Source organism: Drosophila guanche, unplaced genomic scaffold (genome assembly GCF_900245975.1).
Source record: "Drosophila guanche unplaced genomic scaffold, DGUA_6, whole genome shotgun sequence".
Lineage (NCBI taxonomy): Eukaryota > Metazoa > Arthropoda > Insecta > Diptera > Drosophilidae > Drosophila > Drosophila guanche.
Window position 1 is genome coordinate 913,803 of NW_022995750.1, and position 14,918 is coordinate 928,720.

Consider the following 14,918-nt stretch of genomic DNA (forward strand, 5'->3'; position numbering starts at 1 on the left):
GGGCTGTTTTTGAAGTATAAAGCATAGAAACTATTCATATTCATCGAAATATTGATATCAACTTTAAAGTTAAATTAATTTAAAAAAATGAGAAGAAATGTTTCTTTATCGTTGATTTAATTGGATTATTCGTCGTGTAGCATTTCTTTCGTGTATTATTTATGGTATACATATGTATTGAGATTGTTTGGTCTAGTGATCTAACATGTCTGTAGGCGTGCGTGGGCTTTGGAACAGTCTTTAGACCTGAGGTTCTGGTGGATCCCCTACACCGTTGTCTTGAATTTGTGACATTAGCTGAGCAAAACGTTCAGTTGCCCCTGATACACCGTCGAGGAAGCCTTGCAAATAGATTGCATCCACCACTGGGTCATCCTTTTCCTCTTGTTTCTCTGCCTTCTCTTTTTTCACTTCCTTCAGCTCCTCTTTCTTCGCCTCCTCCCATTCCTCGGCCAACGGTAGCATTAGAAACTTGGTTTCAACCACCACCAGAGGGTCCGGCTCCTGGACCTGGTTTTCAATTATAAATTCGTTCTGTTCCTGCAGGACTGCAACCCATTCATTCTCTCCACCCTGGGCTGTAAGTGCTGCATCTGCTGCCTCTGCGAAGTGAGGCGTTGAGTCAATGTTCGTCTTCTTCTTCAAGCATTGCGGGATGTAATCTTTAGCCATATTAAAGCATCAAAATAAATTCAAATAAATCAATTTGGACAAGTTTTGTATGTTTTAGGGGGAATTCTAATCACAAATGTATCTAATATCAAGGCCTACTTTTCTTGCATTGGGTTAAGAATTTGAATTTCATTAGTCACCAGCAATAGGGCTCCGTAAAAGCAGAATTGTGCATGTTCGATCATGTTCGCATAGACTAACTCTCCCACCGCTTAATTTCAACAGTTAGCTTTGGTTTACCCACACCCACACTCACCCTCACACGCACTTGCAATTGCAAACATGCTTACAAAAGAGTGCACTCTCTTCTCTCAACTCTTCTTCCGATCGATTTGAAACAGCAACAACACAACGCTGGTTTGTCGCCACCTGCTCTCACGAAATAAAATCCTTGGGTGCGTGAAGGGGAGTAAAAGCGAAGTAACCAACGGGTCTTTTACTTTGGCTGCCTAGATTTGTTTTTGTTTTTCTTTATTTGATACACAAACAACAAACCAGAACGATTCTACTACAAAGGGTATCCAAACTTCGTTAGACCTTATTTTCTGCCCTGTTTCTCCCTACGGATTTACATACAGTTCTCAAACGTCGCAATGCGACGGCAGTGTCGAAAAGAGAGAGGGGGAGAGAAAGAGAGCTATAAAATATCAATTGATTGCTTTATAATTGAAGGCAATAAAAAGTCTGTAACAGCATAACAAATGGGAATGAGAATAGGCATGGGTAGAAAGGGGAATGGGGAGAGGATAAAGAAGTTATGGCGAGACGGAGTGACTCTGTAATGACATCAGTTTCCCATTTATTCCATCAATAGAGTAGTTTGCTCTCCATTGAAATGCAAACCAATTGAAATTTCAAATCAAACAAAATATTCGTGTATTGTATTGTTGTTACTGGAGGCCGCTGCTTGCTTTTTCAATTTGCAATAAATTTGCGTCGGAAACTTAACTAAATTCAGAAAATAATCAACAGAACAGAAACTCAGAAAACTGATAGATGGAAAAAACCAAAGTATGAATTGCAAATTCCAAGGTTATTTTCTATTAATTTGCAGCTCTTGGTTTTGGATTCATAAATATTGCAAGCAATTTAAGTTTTTATTGAGAATATTCGAATGTATGTCATTCTAGGGGTCAAAGTGTGCTTGTGCTGAGAAAATTCAAACAGTAGGCCTTACTTTACTGTTGTTGAAATATATTTCAGATATCGCTCCATATATCAGTTTTTTGTTTGAACTTCTATGGAATAGATCGTTAAAACTTCATCTCAAAATATTGAAAATTTCGATATTTCGACAAAATCTTGAAATCTTTGCACTTTTTCCCAATAAATGGCTATCGTTGTGGAGGAAACCCAGCAGAAGCAGGCTCCAGCTGGATCGGTGGAAGGGACGCAGGTTGTCCTCTCGGAGACTCTAAAAAATGGCTTTGAGAAACTAAAGCGTGATATTATGCAGCTACGGAAGATGGCCGGGGATTATAAATCATCTAAAGAAAAGCAAAATGACACTCAGCCAGAACCACAGGCATAAACTGAAAATCCATACAATAATCCACACCCTTTTCAAATGCATTGATAATACTAGATACAAATCCATGTACATATAATACACGAAACAAACTTTTACATTTACTTATACGCGACGAATAATCCAATTAAAACAATGTTCAAACGGTTAAAGAATTATTTTGAATCGAATTCAGAAAAAGTAAAAATATCCCTGCCAGAAAGGGACAGATTTCTTTATAGCTTGGTTACAAGCATCTCTTCAAACTCAGCACACCAAACATTTCAAGGGGTATTTGATATGCCTTTCGTTTTGTCAGTGAACTTTTTGTGATTCCTGTCATCATATTAAGTTGTATGAATATTGTCGGAGAGCGAGCTTATATTTTTGTTGTTGGCATTTCCATTGTTTCTTCCCCAGTCTGAGTGCGGTAGGGCCAGGGGTGGGGACATGTACTGTTGTTCGATGAAGTGTGAAAAAGTTGGCGAATCATTGTTTTGTTGATTTATTGACAGGCAGGCGTGCCGGCAGCCCCGCTGAAAGCGGTCATTGCATTGGTTTGGAGTTCTTTCGAATTAAGTTGAGAAATTTACAAATTTGGGGCAAAAATTTAATCCACATAAAAATGATACAGATATGTTATGGAATAGTATTGAACAATTTCTATAATCTTCCTGTGGGGAGTTTGTCCCTAAATTGTAAATTAATGATTGAAACACCCACTTTATTCACCCCTTTCCCTCTTCTAATATTTCTTCTCCATGTTTCCGATCTATCTCAATGTAATCTCATTTGAGTATTGTTCGTATTTCTATTTATGGTTTATGGCTTTATGACTTTTGTGTTTAGTTTGTGGTTTTTATAGTACGAAAGCGTGACCCGCATCGAATGAAATGAAAACAGAGAATTATGTGTAAGCAAAAGTGGGAAAAATTATGGAATGGGGGAATGAGGGAGACCCTGTGTTCACCCTCCTCGCACTCGTCTCTATGTTCCACTCTACATTTTGTTTATTATTGGAAGCCCCTACGGATCCCTCCCAAATGATTCCTCATATTATTGTGGGTCAACAGACGGCAACGTCTCACCCTCCACTCCTCGGTCCAACCAACTATCGCATGTAGCGCCATTGAGCAAATATTTATTTGTTTTCCCTGTGCTGCCTGTACGCATTGTAGCTGTTTTAATATGAAGTCTATCCAATGGTTTGTTTGTGTGTCAAGTGCTGGTGATAGTGGAAGCCTCAAAAGAGGTGAAGGAACTCTCATTACTCGCCACAAAATTGATAAGAGCACACACGCAATAGTGGAACGCACCTCTTATCGGTTGTAGTCGCTGTCTGTCTCCCAATCCACAATTCCCAATGAGATTTGAATAACTAAATGGAAGGAGAGAGAGTGTACAGAGATAATTGGACGCAGACCGATCAAAGAGGGAGACAGAGAAATCGAATCGCAGAGTAAAATTGAATTCCTTCCCTGGAAAAGGAGATAAGCGGTCCCTCTCGCTATCTTTAATAGATCTCTTTCTGGCAGTCAGCAATTTCCCATTCAATTATTATTTTATGGGGGCGGGAGGCGCCACCCTCTGCTGACAGCCGAATAATAAATTCAATTCATAATTCAAGCGGCGAATTTATCCATGCATCAATGTTGCAACTTGCAAGCCCGCTCGCTGCCACTTATCATTGGATCGTCAAGGCAATGTTGCGTGCCACAGACGAATCAAGAGGCAGCGGAGGAGTGCACAAAAAGAGAAAGGGCAGCAGAATGAGAGAGAGGAAGGCGTAATATGGCCACATGTCAGAAATTGTAAACGATCGATCGGTTGCAGCATTCGTTGATTTGTAATGCCTCAATGGAGATGATGAGAAGAGAGAGAAAAGTACGTTAAAGCGTCAGTGAAAAGGCAGGAGAAATAGTGATAAATATCAGGAGAAAGAGGCAACGAAAAAGCAGGAGAAAGAGTGTTAATAATCAGAAAGTGAGTGTCTTTTTGGTCGTTTATGGTCAAGTGATTCGCACAACATTTCACTCATCTTTCGCCCAACGTTTCCATCCAATCCATCCAACCATTTTCCTTCCATTGAACATTTTTCCTTTTGTCTTTTGTCTTTTGGCTTTTCAATTTTCCTTCGCCTTTTATGCGATAAATAAACTTTCTAATTATCGTAGTTATTGTATTGTCTCTTCCCCACTTTTGTCAGAGGAGCAGATGACTTGAAAACTTGAAACAATATTGACTTACAGCCCGAACAACATGTTTATTTTGTGCAGTTAAACAACAAAAGCTCCATTCAAGAGATACTTCAGATATCTTTAGGTTACAGCTGTATCTACAAATTGGACAATTTGCAATTGCCAGGGACGCTTCTCTCTCTCTCTCTCTCTCTCATCCAGAGTGGCTTAGCAGGAAAAGGAGAATGACAAAATGGAGTGGTGCAACCTACAAATGAGTACAAACAGCTGGGTAAAAGTGTGACACAAAGGCAATAAACAATAAATCCTTCAGCCTTTTATCCCGAATAAACAAACAGGAAAAGAAACGGCCATCACCATGCTGGAATTCAATTGAATACAAGAGAAAACAGGGCCAGAGGATAATCTCCTGCCACCCAGAGAGCAAACAGAAATGCAATTAATTGAAACAGAAAGTATGTAAGTTATGGCCAGTTATTAAATGCAAAAGATGCACAGAGAAGCCAAGAGATGATGTACGAGAATGTGTATCTCTCAGGTTCATGTTTCTCTCAATTCTGCAAGTCCCTTGATAGAACAAATCTTTCATTACTGAATGTATCTTCTCTATAACATAATTTGTAACATAATGTTCAGTGTAGAATCGCTTCTTCATAACTTAATGAACAAATGACATGAACGCTGCCAATTCTCACGCCTCTCTACTTAACCGATGCTTAAAGCTCTTTCAATTATGGAGGAGGCCAAGGGCTCTTTGTACAAGGGCGAGGACACACACACTACCCATAATCCTAATAAAAATAATACGAAACGAAGCCGTTTTCAAGTGGAAAAGCAAAACGATGTACCCCACAAACAGGAGCAGGAAATGGAGCGAAAGATGGACCCTTCCTCCACCCACAAATGATAGAGCGCGTAGTTAGAGAAAGAGACGCCGTAGACACAGACATTTCCCCTCAGCGCTTGAGGCTGGATCAAGTGCTTGCAGCGGCAGCAGCAGCAGCAATTGAGGCAGGCAACATTCAGCAGGCTAAGTGGAGCTTTAACAAGTCCTCAGAGAGAGAGAGAGAGAGAGCGAGTGAGATAAATGTGTGTGTTGCCTGAATGCAAAAAGAAAACAATTTCAAATTACAGTAAAAGTTCCCACCAGGCGAATAAAAACACCGATTGACTTTTAGCGGGCCATAAGGAAATTTCGAAAAGAAAACTAAAGAGAGAAGTTTCCATTGAGGAAAATGCTAAGATTGTGAAAATGGTAAACGGTTTAAAGGGAAAGGGCTTAAGGGGCAGTTCGGTGACTTGTTATCCTAAACTGTAGCCATTTTGGAATTTTCTCAATTATTGTTGATCGATCGAAATATCGAGGCGGTCTTTCCTATTTTTTCTTTTATATGGTTCTGTCTTTAGAGGGTTTACTGTATTCTTTAATAAGAGAACACATTCCAGGGGGTCGGCAATGATATTTAATGAAGCGTTTAAGAACTTCTACGAACAGCGTTAACGAAGCAGGGAAATAATTTGAAGAGCTAAAGCTGAATGACATTTAATGTGGAGGGGACTTCTCCACATTCCCCTGAAATCTAAGAATGAAATCAAACGACATGCAAAATTTAAGGTACTAACGAACTTTCCTGCACTTTTTAATAAAAGAAAAACATAATAAATACTCTTCTACCGTCTATAATTTCTTGAAAACTAATAAGTATTTAAATTTTGAAACCTGCACGCTAAGAACCAGTTTAAATCTTAATCATCATCATCGAGGGGGTATCGAGGGAATTTGTCAAACAGCAACGCGTGAATGAGGATGAAGACGTTTCCCGCTGGAGTCGTCGCCAAAGTCGTTGTGGCTGTCGTCATTCCTGTTTGCTTGACTTGCAATTAATGCATGAATGAATGAATTTTGCGATAAGTAAATTCAATTATCCGTAACATTAATGAATGCGTAAAATTTAAACAGCAAACGATGGAAACGGCAACGACAGACCGAAAAACCGGTGGAGGCTAAGTGATTTTGTAATCAATTTTTGTGTCGAGTACGTAGCCCGCCCGACAGCCCGACAGACCCCAAGAGACGCCAAGTGATGGAGAGAGAACGAGACAGATGGAAAGACAGACCCCAAGAGGCGAAGACGGAGAGAGGGAGATAGAGCGACCGACTGAGAAAAGTGGGGAGTCAGCAAAAGTGGCCTTAACGATATGTTTAAAAGCAAGTACCGACAATCACATACCCTAATTTCCATTACCTTTTTTAACATTTATTTATTTGTGATGATTTTCATATTTATCAGAATGGAAACTTGTGTTTCGTATCTTTGAAACTGTTTAATCCACAATGATTTTCTTAGTTCTTCTTTCTTTTTGTAACTTGCCTGACCACTCACCCAATCTACCCTTTTTACTCCACAAATACCTCTTAGAAAAATGTTTAATAAGGCATAAAGTGGGTAAGGTTGAGTAGCGTCGAGTGTGGATTCGTGTGGGCCGGCGTTTGGCTAAAGATATGACTAAATAATTTTATAAATATTTATAGATAGAAGGCAGCCGGGAAAGGGGTTGGGTATCTTTGTGGATACAAAGTTGTGCAAGTGGCCAACAAATGGAGCTACAGGTGGGGGTTAAATCTGTGGGAAAAACTGTCATTGCCAGCAGAGTGTTGCTCAAAGTTTAGGGTTTTAAATGAATGGAAATCTGGCTGATTTGAGGGACTACATTAACCTATTGAAAGTTCTACGTTCCTTTCAGAAATCATGTGAAATCATCCCCAATTCCTATCCCTACTTACAATTGTAGTAATGTTTTGTGTATGTGACTGTAAGCCAGAAGCCAGAAACTCCATTCCCTTGCAGTTAATTAATCATTTCCAATATGATTTCTGGCCATATTTAACACCCATAAACGTTTCTACCTTCCATTCATCCGACCTTAACCGACGGAAGCGGCCAAAGCAGGCGCCAAAACTGAAGAGAGAAAATATGAAAACAACAGAAAATGAATGAAAACTTCCGCTGTTGGGAAGTGCAGTGTACACTAGACAACCGATAGCAGACAGCCGTTTGTTTTGTGGGCGAGTGTGGGATACGAATGTGGAGGTGGTACGGTGCCCCTCTTTGTAGCCAAGTTTAAAGCCTTTGGCTAAGAAAAAAACCCCTCAGAGTCGTCGGTCGGAAAGTGTCGGACATGCTGGTGTTGTTTTTTTTTTCTTTTAACGTCTGTGTCTGTCTGTCTGCCTGCGGTATTTCGTGTTCGGGAAACAGGTTTTCCCTCCCGCTATGGCATTCCTCGATTTTGTTCACTTTTTTTGTGGGGGGCATTGAAAATGCATTTTATTCTAATTTATGCGGGCCAAAAGGTTGTTCAAATGCATTTAATTTCGTTGTTTTGAGGCCCGCAAATCGCGTCTAAATAAGGGCTTGAATTGAGCCATAAACAGGCCATAGAGTTGGGTATAAAGAGGGTCTAAAAGGGGAATAAAGTGTGCCTATAGATGAGGGAGTTAAATGTATTTTGAAATGTATTACCAGATTAGCTCTAGAAAATAGGAAATTAAAATGAAAATTAAGCTCTATAAAATGTGGGAGATGTTAATAAAAAAGAAACAAAAATATTCAAACAAAAGTGTGAAAATTCTACTTCGAAAGTTCTATTTTATTTTCTTCCAATCGAAACAAGTAATTAAATATTTATTTTTCTATGCTCTGCCATCCACTCAAAACTATTTCTGGACCCTCTTCCTACGAAAACAAAAACCCAACTAATAAAACATTTGGCACTCCAAAAACTTCCTCAATATCCCACCCAACCTTCAATTTCAATTCCCCTCGCAAAAAAAGCGGTTAAAATCAAATATGTATGTTCTGTTCATTTGAAATGCGTGTCACATGCAATGAAATGTCGTCCAGAAGTCACATTTTTCCCCATTCTCTGATAGCAATAGAAAAATTGAATGGGTAATCGAATGGAGCTCTAAAATTCTCCAAAAATCACAGAATGGAAGTAGGAGAAATGTTGTTAGCTTCTAAATTTCCCATATGACCCGTAAAATGCAGAGACAATTAAAAGCCTCCCAGTTTCCATTAAAACAGAGGAAATTCACTGAAGCGTGGGGAGAGTTCGGTTTTTGTTTTTTTTTGTGGAGAATGGAATTTGCGTTGCGTTTTGGGAGCCATAAAACCTGAAACCAAATACACTGAAGCAGAAATGCGCTGAAAGAATTTTTGTGTATTTTTTTAATGGAAATAAAAGCTATAAAACGTGCACAAACTTTGTGTTTAATTATTTAAAAAATAAAAATAAATATTTTTAATAATAAGAACTATCCACATTTCCAATAGTAAGTTCCATTTTTGTTAGCTTTTTTTTCTCATACTCCCCCGTGCGATGCAACGTTGTAATTCCAGCTCCAGCCACATGTTTTGCTACAGTTTCTAGTCAGCGATTCGACACATGTGGCAAATGCCCCACAAACAGTTGCAACAAGCAAATTCGTCTCATTTTGTCGCATTCCAAAGCCTCAGCTGTCGACGGCCGGCTGTTGGGTTTAATGCCACAGAAAAGCAAAAGAGAGAGACAGAAAGACAGACAGACAGACAGACAGAGACATAGATATGCCTAATGGCATCCGAAATTTGAAATTGGAATCGAAATCGGATACAAAATATAACCCACACACATCACACCACACAAATCCACAGAGAACCACAGACAAGGAGGGGTACATATGTACATACATATGTATGTACATATTCGTTTCTATCTCAAAATTGGTGGCGGGGGTTGCGTGTTTCCGCGTCTAAATCGAGTCTCAATTACACAAAAAATAACAAATTAAAATGATTTTTAGCACAATAGCACTTTATGCTATTGGGATACCCATTAAAAGGGAGTTCTAAAACTCACATCATGTTTAAAGGAAGGAATATGAACAGAAAATTAATTAAATTATCACATTTAATATTTAATTCAAAGGGATCCAAAGAGCATTCCTCACTTAGTTCCATCGGTTATACCCCATGCTTTGCTACAGGGCATAGGTATAAGCTCATTTTCCCTCTCTTGAAAATTGGTTCCAATTCTCATTAGGAGAGCTCGCGGGTTACGCCCCACACCCCATGCCACCACTTCGGACGTTGGCTTTGGCTTTGCATTTTGCCCTGCGATCATTAAATGCTTAACCAAATGAAACGTCGAGGCGATACACAGATACTCGGATCACTCATAAAAGTATCTGTATCTGTGGTTCTGGGTTCTGGCTTATGGCTACTCGATTCTGAATGGGGTGTGTGCCCGCTCTGGGGCACTGGGTGTGTGCCGCTGTGGAGAGGAAAATGTGTCGGCATCGGTATCTGGAGAGAGCAGCATGTGGTCTGGTCGGTCTTTAAAGAAAGCATTCTCGAAGCACGAAATGGTGTCATTCATGAGGGAAGGAGAAGTATTCTGGAAGTGTTGCTCCGCTGGGAGAAGGGGTTAATTTTAGGGGCACTTCTGAAGGAAAGAGATCATCCATTAAAAAAAGAGCATTTATTAAAGATGACAATTAGAGTTCTTTTCGAGAAAAATAATCATCAAAGATCTCTGTGGTGAAGAATAAGTTTGTCAAAATTGGAATATTTCTCGCCTTCTTAATGAGAAATTAAATGAAAAATGGAATCATTACAAGAACCCATTATTATCATACATATTTAAATTGATATCTTAAAACATACAGTATGTACAAACATATTCATATATTTATCTCTTACCAATTAAAATTCCTGGTTCCATATTGGCGTAATCCTTAAAAAATCGCCTTAATCCTTAAAAATCGTTTCCCCTTTCGTTTCGTTTTTACAGATTAAAAATCACACACAAAAATCACAAAATTAAGGTTTCTTAAGATTCGGAATGGTAGCGTTGAATCACGTGGAACACACACACAAATTCGCTTTTTATTGTAGCGATTCGGGGAATTCGAAGGGGGACTGTGTCGTAATGGGAGTGATTGTCGTATCGAAGGGCCACTGGCTACTCCATTTCGTTGATTAAACACCTTTTAAACCTTTTATTCTCGCTCTTTTCTGTTGATTTTTGGGACGTATTTTTTTCGCTTTAATTCAAATTCGCTTTAAATTAAGGTGCGCCAAAGTAATTCTACAAAAAATGTCAAGTAAATATTGTTTAAAGATAAAAAATGACACCTGTAGCACTTGTACCCTCTGAACAGGGTGTTGTGGATTTTAAGAGGCCGTACATATTTTCAAGTACGAATAACTTTGGTATTTTTGCACATTTTTCAACGAAACTTCACAGATCTCGAAATATTTTCCTTTTTTGTTGTTTTTCCCACGGAGAAAAAACATCTTTTGCGCACGCGCAAACACAAAATAAACAAAATCTTAGCAAAAGGCTGAACCGATTGCAGAAGAAGTGACGAAGAGAGGAAGAAGAGCGAGAGGCAAAACAAAAACAAACAAACAAAAACAGAAAGAGAAACAACAAACTACCGTTAAACGAGCCAGAAACAACATCATATTTTTCGTTTTTTAATGAGTTTTCTTGTTTGTTTTTGCATGTATTCTCTGTTTTTCACTTTATCAGTTTCCTTTTAGATAGCTATCGCGTTCCCTCTGTATACTTCTCCTTTTCCACCTATGCTTATCAAAGATTCACACAGGTGGCTCCATCTCTCTCACTCTCGCACTCTTTCACTCACCCAATTGCAAAACAAACACCGGTTTAGAAGTCAGTCTGCTGGAGTCGGAGCTTTGAATACCCTTGCAGATTGTTTATATCTATGATGGTTGTATGAGAACCACAAGAATAAGAGCTATGAGACCAGTTTTCATAGGAAAAGGACAACGATAATCCAAAATATAATTAATACGATCGGAAACTCCTTTATTTTCAACTTTTTGTCACTTTTTTGGTCAAACTCATTATGCCCTTGCCAAAGGGGTACCCACAGTTTTGTTTCTGCTTTGACTTGCTCTCTCAGTCGCCTCTCTTTCTCTTTTCTGTTAATGTTGTTACTGTGTTGGTGTTCTTAATGTTGCCATCTCTATTGCTGCTGCTATGTCTCTACCCCTATCTCTGTCACTCTGTTGGTTACTGGTTTGGTTTCTCTGCCGGGTCGCCGCAAGGTATACCAAAGCAATGGTAGGGCAGTGCCGCTTTGGCGGGAATTCTAATCCTCTCACACTCACGTGTAGTCAGAGTTTTCAGAAGCAAATGTCTCAGACTTCCGCACCTTGCATGTATTATAACTTGATCTTGCCGTTCTTTTTTCCTCTCTATCTCTACATGTCGCGGGCAATTTGTGAGTCAAAGATTGGTATACATGTATTGGTATGTATTGGTGAATGCGTGAGAAAAAGAGTTAATTAAACTCGAATTAAAACCGCACAGCACTTGCAATTATTATAATTCATAAGTTAGCAACACTATCGTTTTTGTTTGAATTTCAACCAAAATGTTTGTTAACTTTAGCATTTCAATAACTTGTTGCTCCCACCACTCACAAACACACACGCACGCATACACCTTGAACTTCAGCTCCACCGTTTTTTATATTTTGCTGTACTTCACTATTTGCAAACTTTTACCTCCACGCTTTTACTATTTTTAATATTTATAATTTGCAAATGGCGCACACTTTTAATAGCCACTTCTATTGCGTTTATTTGTTGTTTTTCCTGATCGTTGAGAAAAAAGCTTCCGCAAGTTCGTTGTTAAGTTCGTAAAAACATTGGTTGATCACGCTCGCTGCGGCGGCGCGTTTTTAAACCGCCGTTTGTTACTACAGCTGAACCGAGGATTTATCGATCAAATATACCACATGACACTCAAAAATATACCAAAATATATCTTGTCATTTTTAAAATATACCGTAATCCTAAATCATATTTCTCGTTTGTTATGTTCTATTTGACATTACTTGCAAAGCTTAGCTCGCAAAGACTTTAAAGACTGAAGAACTAATTTAATCCGATTGAAGAATCATTTTGGCTTATCGTAAATACTCCTTTGCATTGGATTGTATACCTTATGACCTTATAGATTAAAATATGTTATGTTATGTTAAAAATTAAAGTGTTGACAACAGCTTTACAAAAAATTCCAGGTGTCACACCGGCGTTTTCAATCCTTGATGATGATTTGAGAAAAACTAATGAATTTTCTAGCTTTGAACCAATAAAATTAGTCGATAAATTACACTACACGACAAAATGCAATTTTTTTTTTCACGTCGAACCAAACCAACTAATTCTGATGGATTGAGGTTTTTACATTTTTTTAAAAAATTTGTTTGTTTTATGGGGGAAAATATTTTTTGAGAATTTTTAATGTCTGGTATTATTTTGTAACGGTTTTTTTAGAAGTAGCGTTTTTTTCACATAACCTAATTATCTTACATCTGGTTGTGGTGAACTTAGCCTTTCTTTAAAACTGATAAATGCATCCTTAGACTCAGGAAAAACAGAAAGAAAAAAACCTCTGTTCACCATTTTTCTTTTAAAATTATAATTTAAAAAAAATCCGAATCTATATAGGTGTTTAACGAAAAAATACGGTTTATTTAAGGATTAGATGAGCAATTTTTGCAATATCTCTCCCCATTTTTGCGTTACAAATATGAGCACAGAAATGCCACAGAAATATACCAAAAATATTACCACCAAAAATATACCGTACATTTAAAATCATTTTTCCCGACTTTGATCTTCTGTTTAATATAAAATCTAAATCTATAATTTTATCCGAATAATGAGCCAATTCTATTTTTCATGTTTTCCTTTTATTGAAACATCAATATTCTGAATGGTGAGTGGCATCTTGAAACGTTCGCGTCGGCGCCGTTGAGCCGTTCTCGACAAAACTTTTCATAGCCCAATGAGAGAGCGCAACTGCGTTGAGTTTTTAAGAGAGAGCGAAAGAGAGTAAACAAGATTCTGATTGGTTTAGTTCATTTATCGCGATAAATAAAATTTACGGACGGATTTTTAAGGGTCAAGATATGGGTTTCTGATGTATATTTACTGATCTACGCCTTCGCGGACAGGAATGTACATATGTATGGACCTCCGCAACAGTTTTTGTAGATCTACACTTTGATTCGCTAAAAATGTCACTATGCAGTGGCATTTTATCAAAGTTTTCATATCTTGAACAGAAACCGTGTGTAGAAAATCTCATAACAAACAGTAGATAAGGGGGTAGACGTTAGCGTCTCTGAGGGACCGGAATACCCTGTACTTACCCATTGTTTTGACTCGAAACTCCTCGTAGTCCATCAGTGGTGGTGTAATGGCCCCTCGGACCGTATTCTGGTAATCCTCTTCGCTGTAAACCGAATCATAATCGCTGGAATTGTGCATCTTTCAAAGGGTTTTATATGTATATCACTTTCTTTTTGGGAATTAGTGGACACTTTTGTATTTATAGGTGACTTTATGGACGAATTATTAGTGGAATATTAGATCACTTCTTTTAATTGAAATTTTAATCACTATAGCATTCTTTTAGGCATATGTAAGTGGAACTTACGATATCAACAGGTAAATATTTTGCGTAAATTTCATTATCACAAGAGGGATAAGGGGATTACACTAGATCAGCAGCGCCTAAAGGCATTCCAAGGAACCATCCATCTATAAAATGTGTAATATTTATGTGTATTTCTATGCGTTAACGAATCGTAGAGAGTCTCTGGCCGTAGGAATGGTATTCATCGGGAATTCTATCCACCAAATTTCACTATCTTTATGAGGTTTCTGCTAATATGTTAAATCGAAACTACTTAAGGGTTTGCCCAGACCCCAAAACTGAATCGCAAACCGACTCTACACAGACCCTCCGCACTGACTTCCGACTAAAACACGACTAAGGTACCCCATGGAACCCAGAGAGGTAGAGGTTTTCTGGCTAATCAAGAGCAAATAATACGAAGGCTATCGGCAACAACAAATCTACATTCTACATTCTCTGATTAGAATATAAAGACGTTTCGTTCCATGTCTCGCACTCGTATTTGCAGTGAGAGGAGCGCGTGCTATCTGAAGCTCTCTCCAGCGAAAGTAATAGCTAGAAAGAGAGGGCGAGACACATGTACTGTACATATGTATGTATATGTATCTTATCGCTCAGGTAAAACACAAGTCAAGATACGAGCTTATGCGACTGTCGTCTAATATTTCCCCAAAATAGAATTCTTTCAATTAATTAATGCACTTCAGTCGTTTGATATAAACACAAATATTACGATTGGGGGTTGAGAAAATATGAAGAGTGGCCTCTGTACATTTTTTTTTGGGGCCTCTTTATCTATATCTGTTTTTAGATGACTTCCCCAATATGTTGTAGGAGGAAGAATACCCGTTCAGGTAGAAAATCGTATTCCACAAAAATTGGCCCATCATTTCTACATAATGCAACCCAAAACATGATAATATTCCATAGTCTTCCCTCCCATTCCATCGCCCAAAAAAGAAAACACAAGTGTATATTCGTTTTCGTTCTTTTGTTTTTTGTTTTTAAAACAGCACACCAAATAAAAATGTTTATTT

The 14,918-nt window shown here is 38.3% G+C and overlaps 1 protein-coding gene across 15 annotated transcripts in view; it reads right to left on the reverse strand.

Moving 5' to 3' along the window:
- The window catches only part of LOC117586131 (dystrophin), a 155,982-nt gene extending 142,215 nt beyond the window's left edge, over nt 1-13,767 (reverse strand). For 5 of the 15 annotated variants that reach the window (XM_034276016.1, XM_034275998.1, XM_034276000.1 and 2 more), the window contains exon 1: nt 13,613-13,767. In XM_034276016.1, coding sequence (XP_034131907.1) covers nt 13,613-13,730 — 118 coding nt within the window. In that variant the 5' untranslated portion in view covers nt 13,731-13,767. Of the gene's footprint in view, nt 1-10,118; nt 10,507-11,957; nt 12,135-13,612 lie in introns of those variants that run through there. The other 10 variants (XM_034276004.1, XM_034276003.1, XM_034276007.1 and 7 more) reach the window with 4 other exon arrangements.
- Between the last annotated feature and the right edge of the window lie 1,151 nt (nt 13,768-14,918).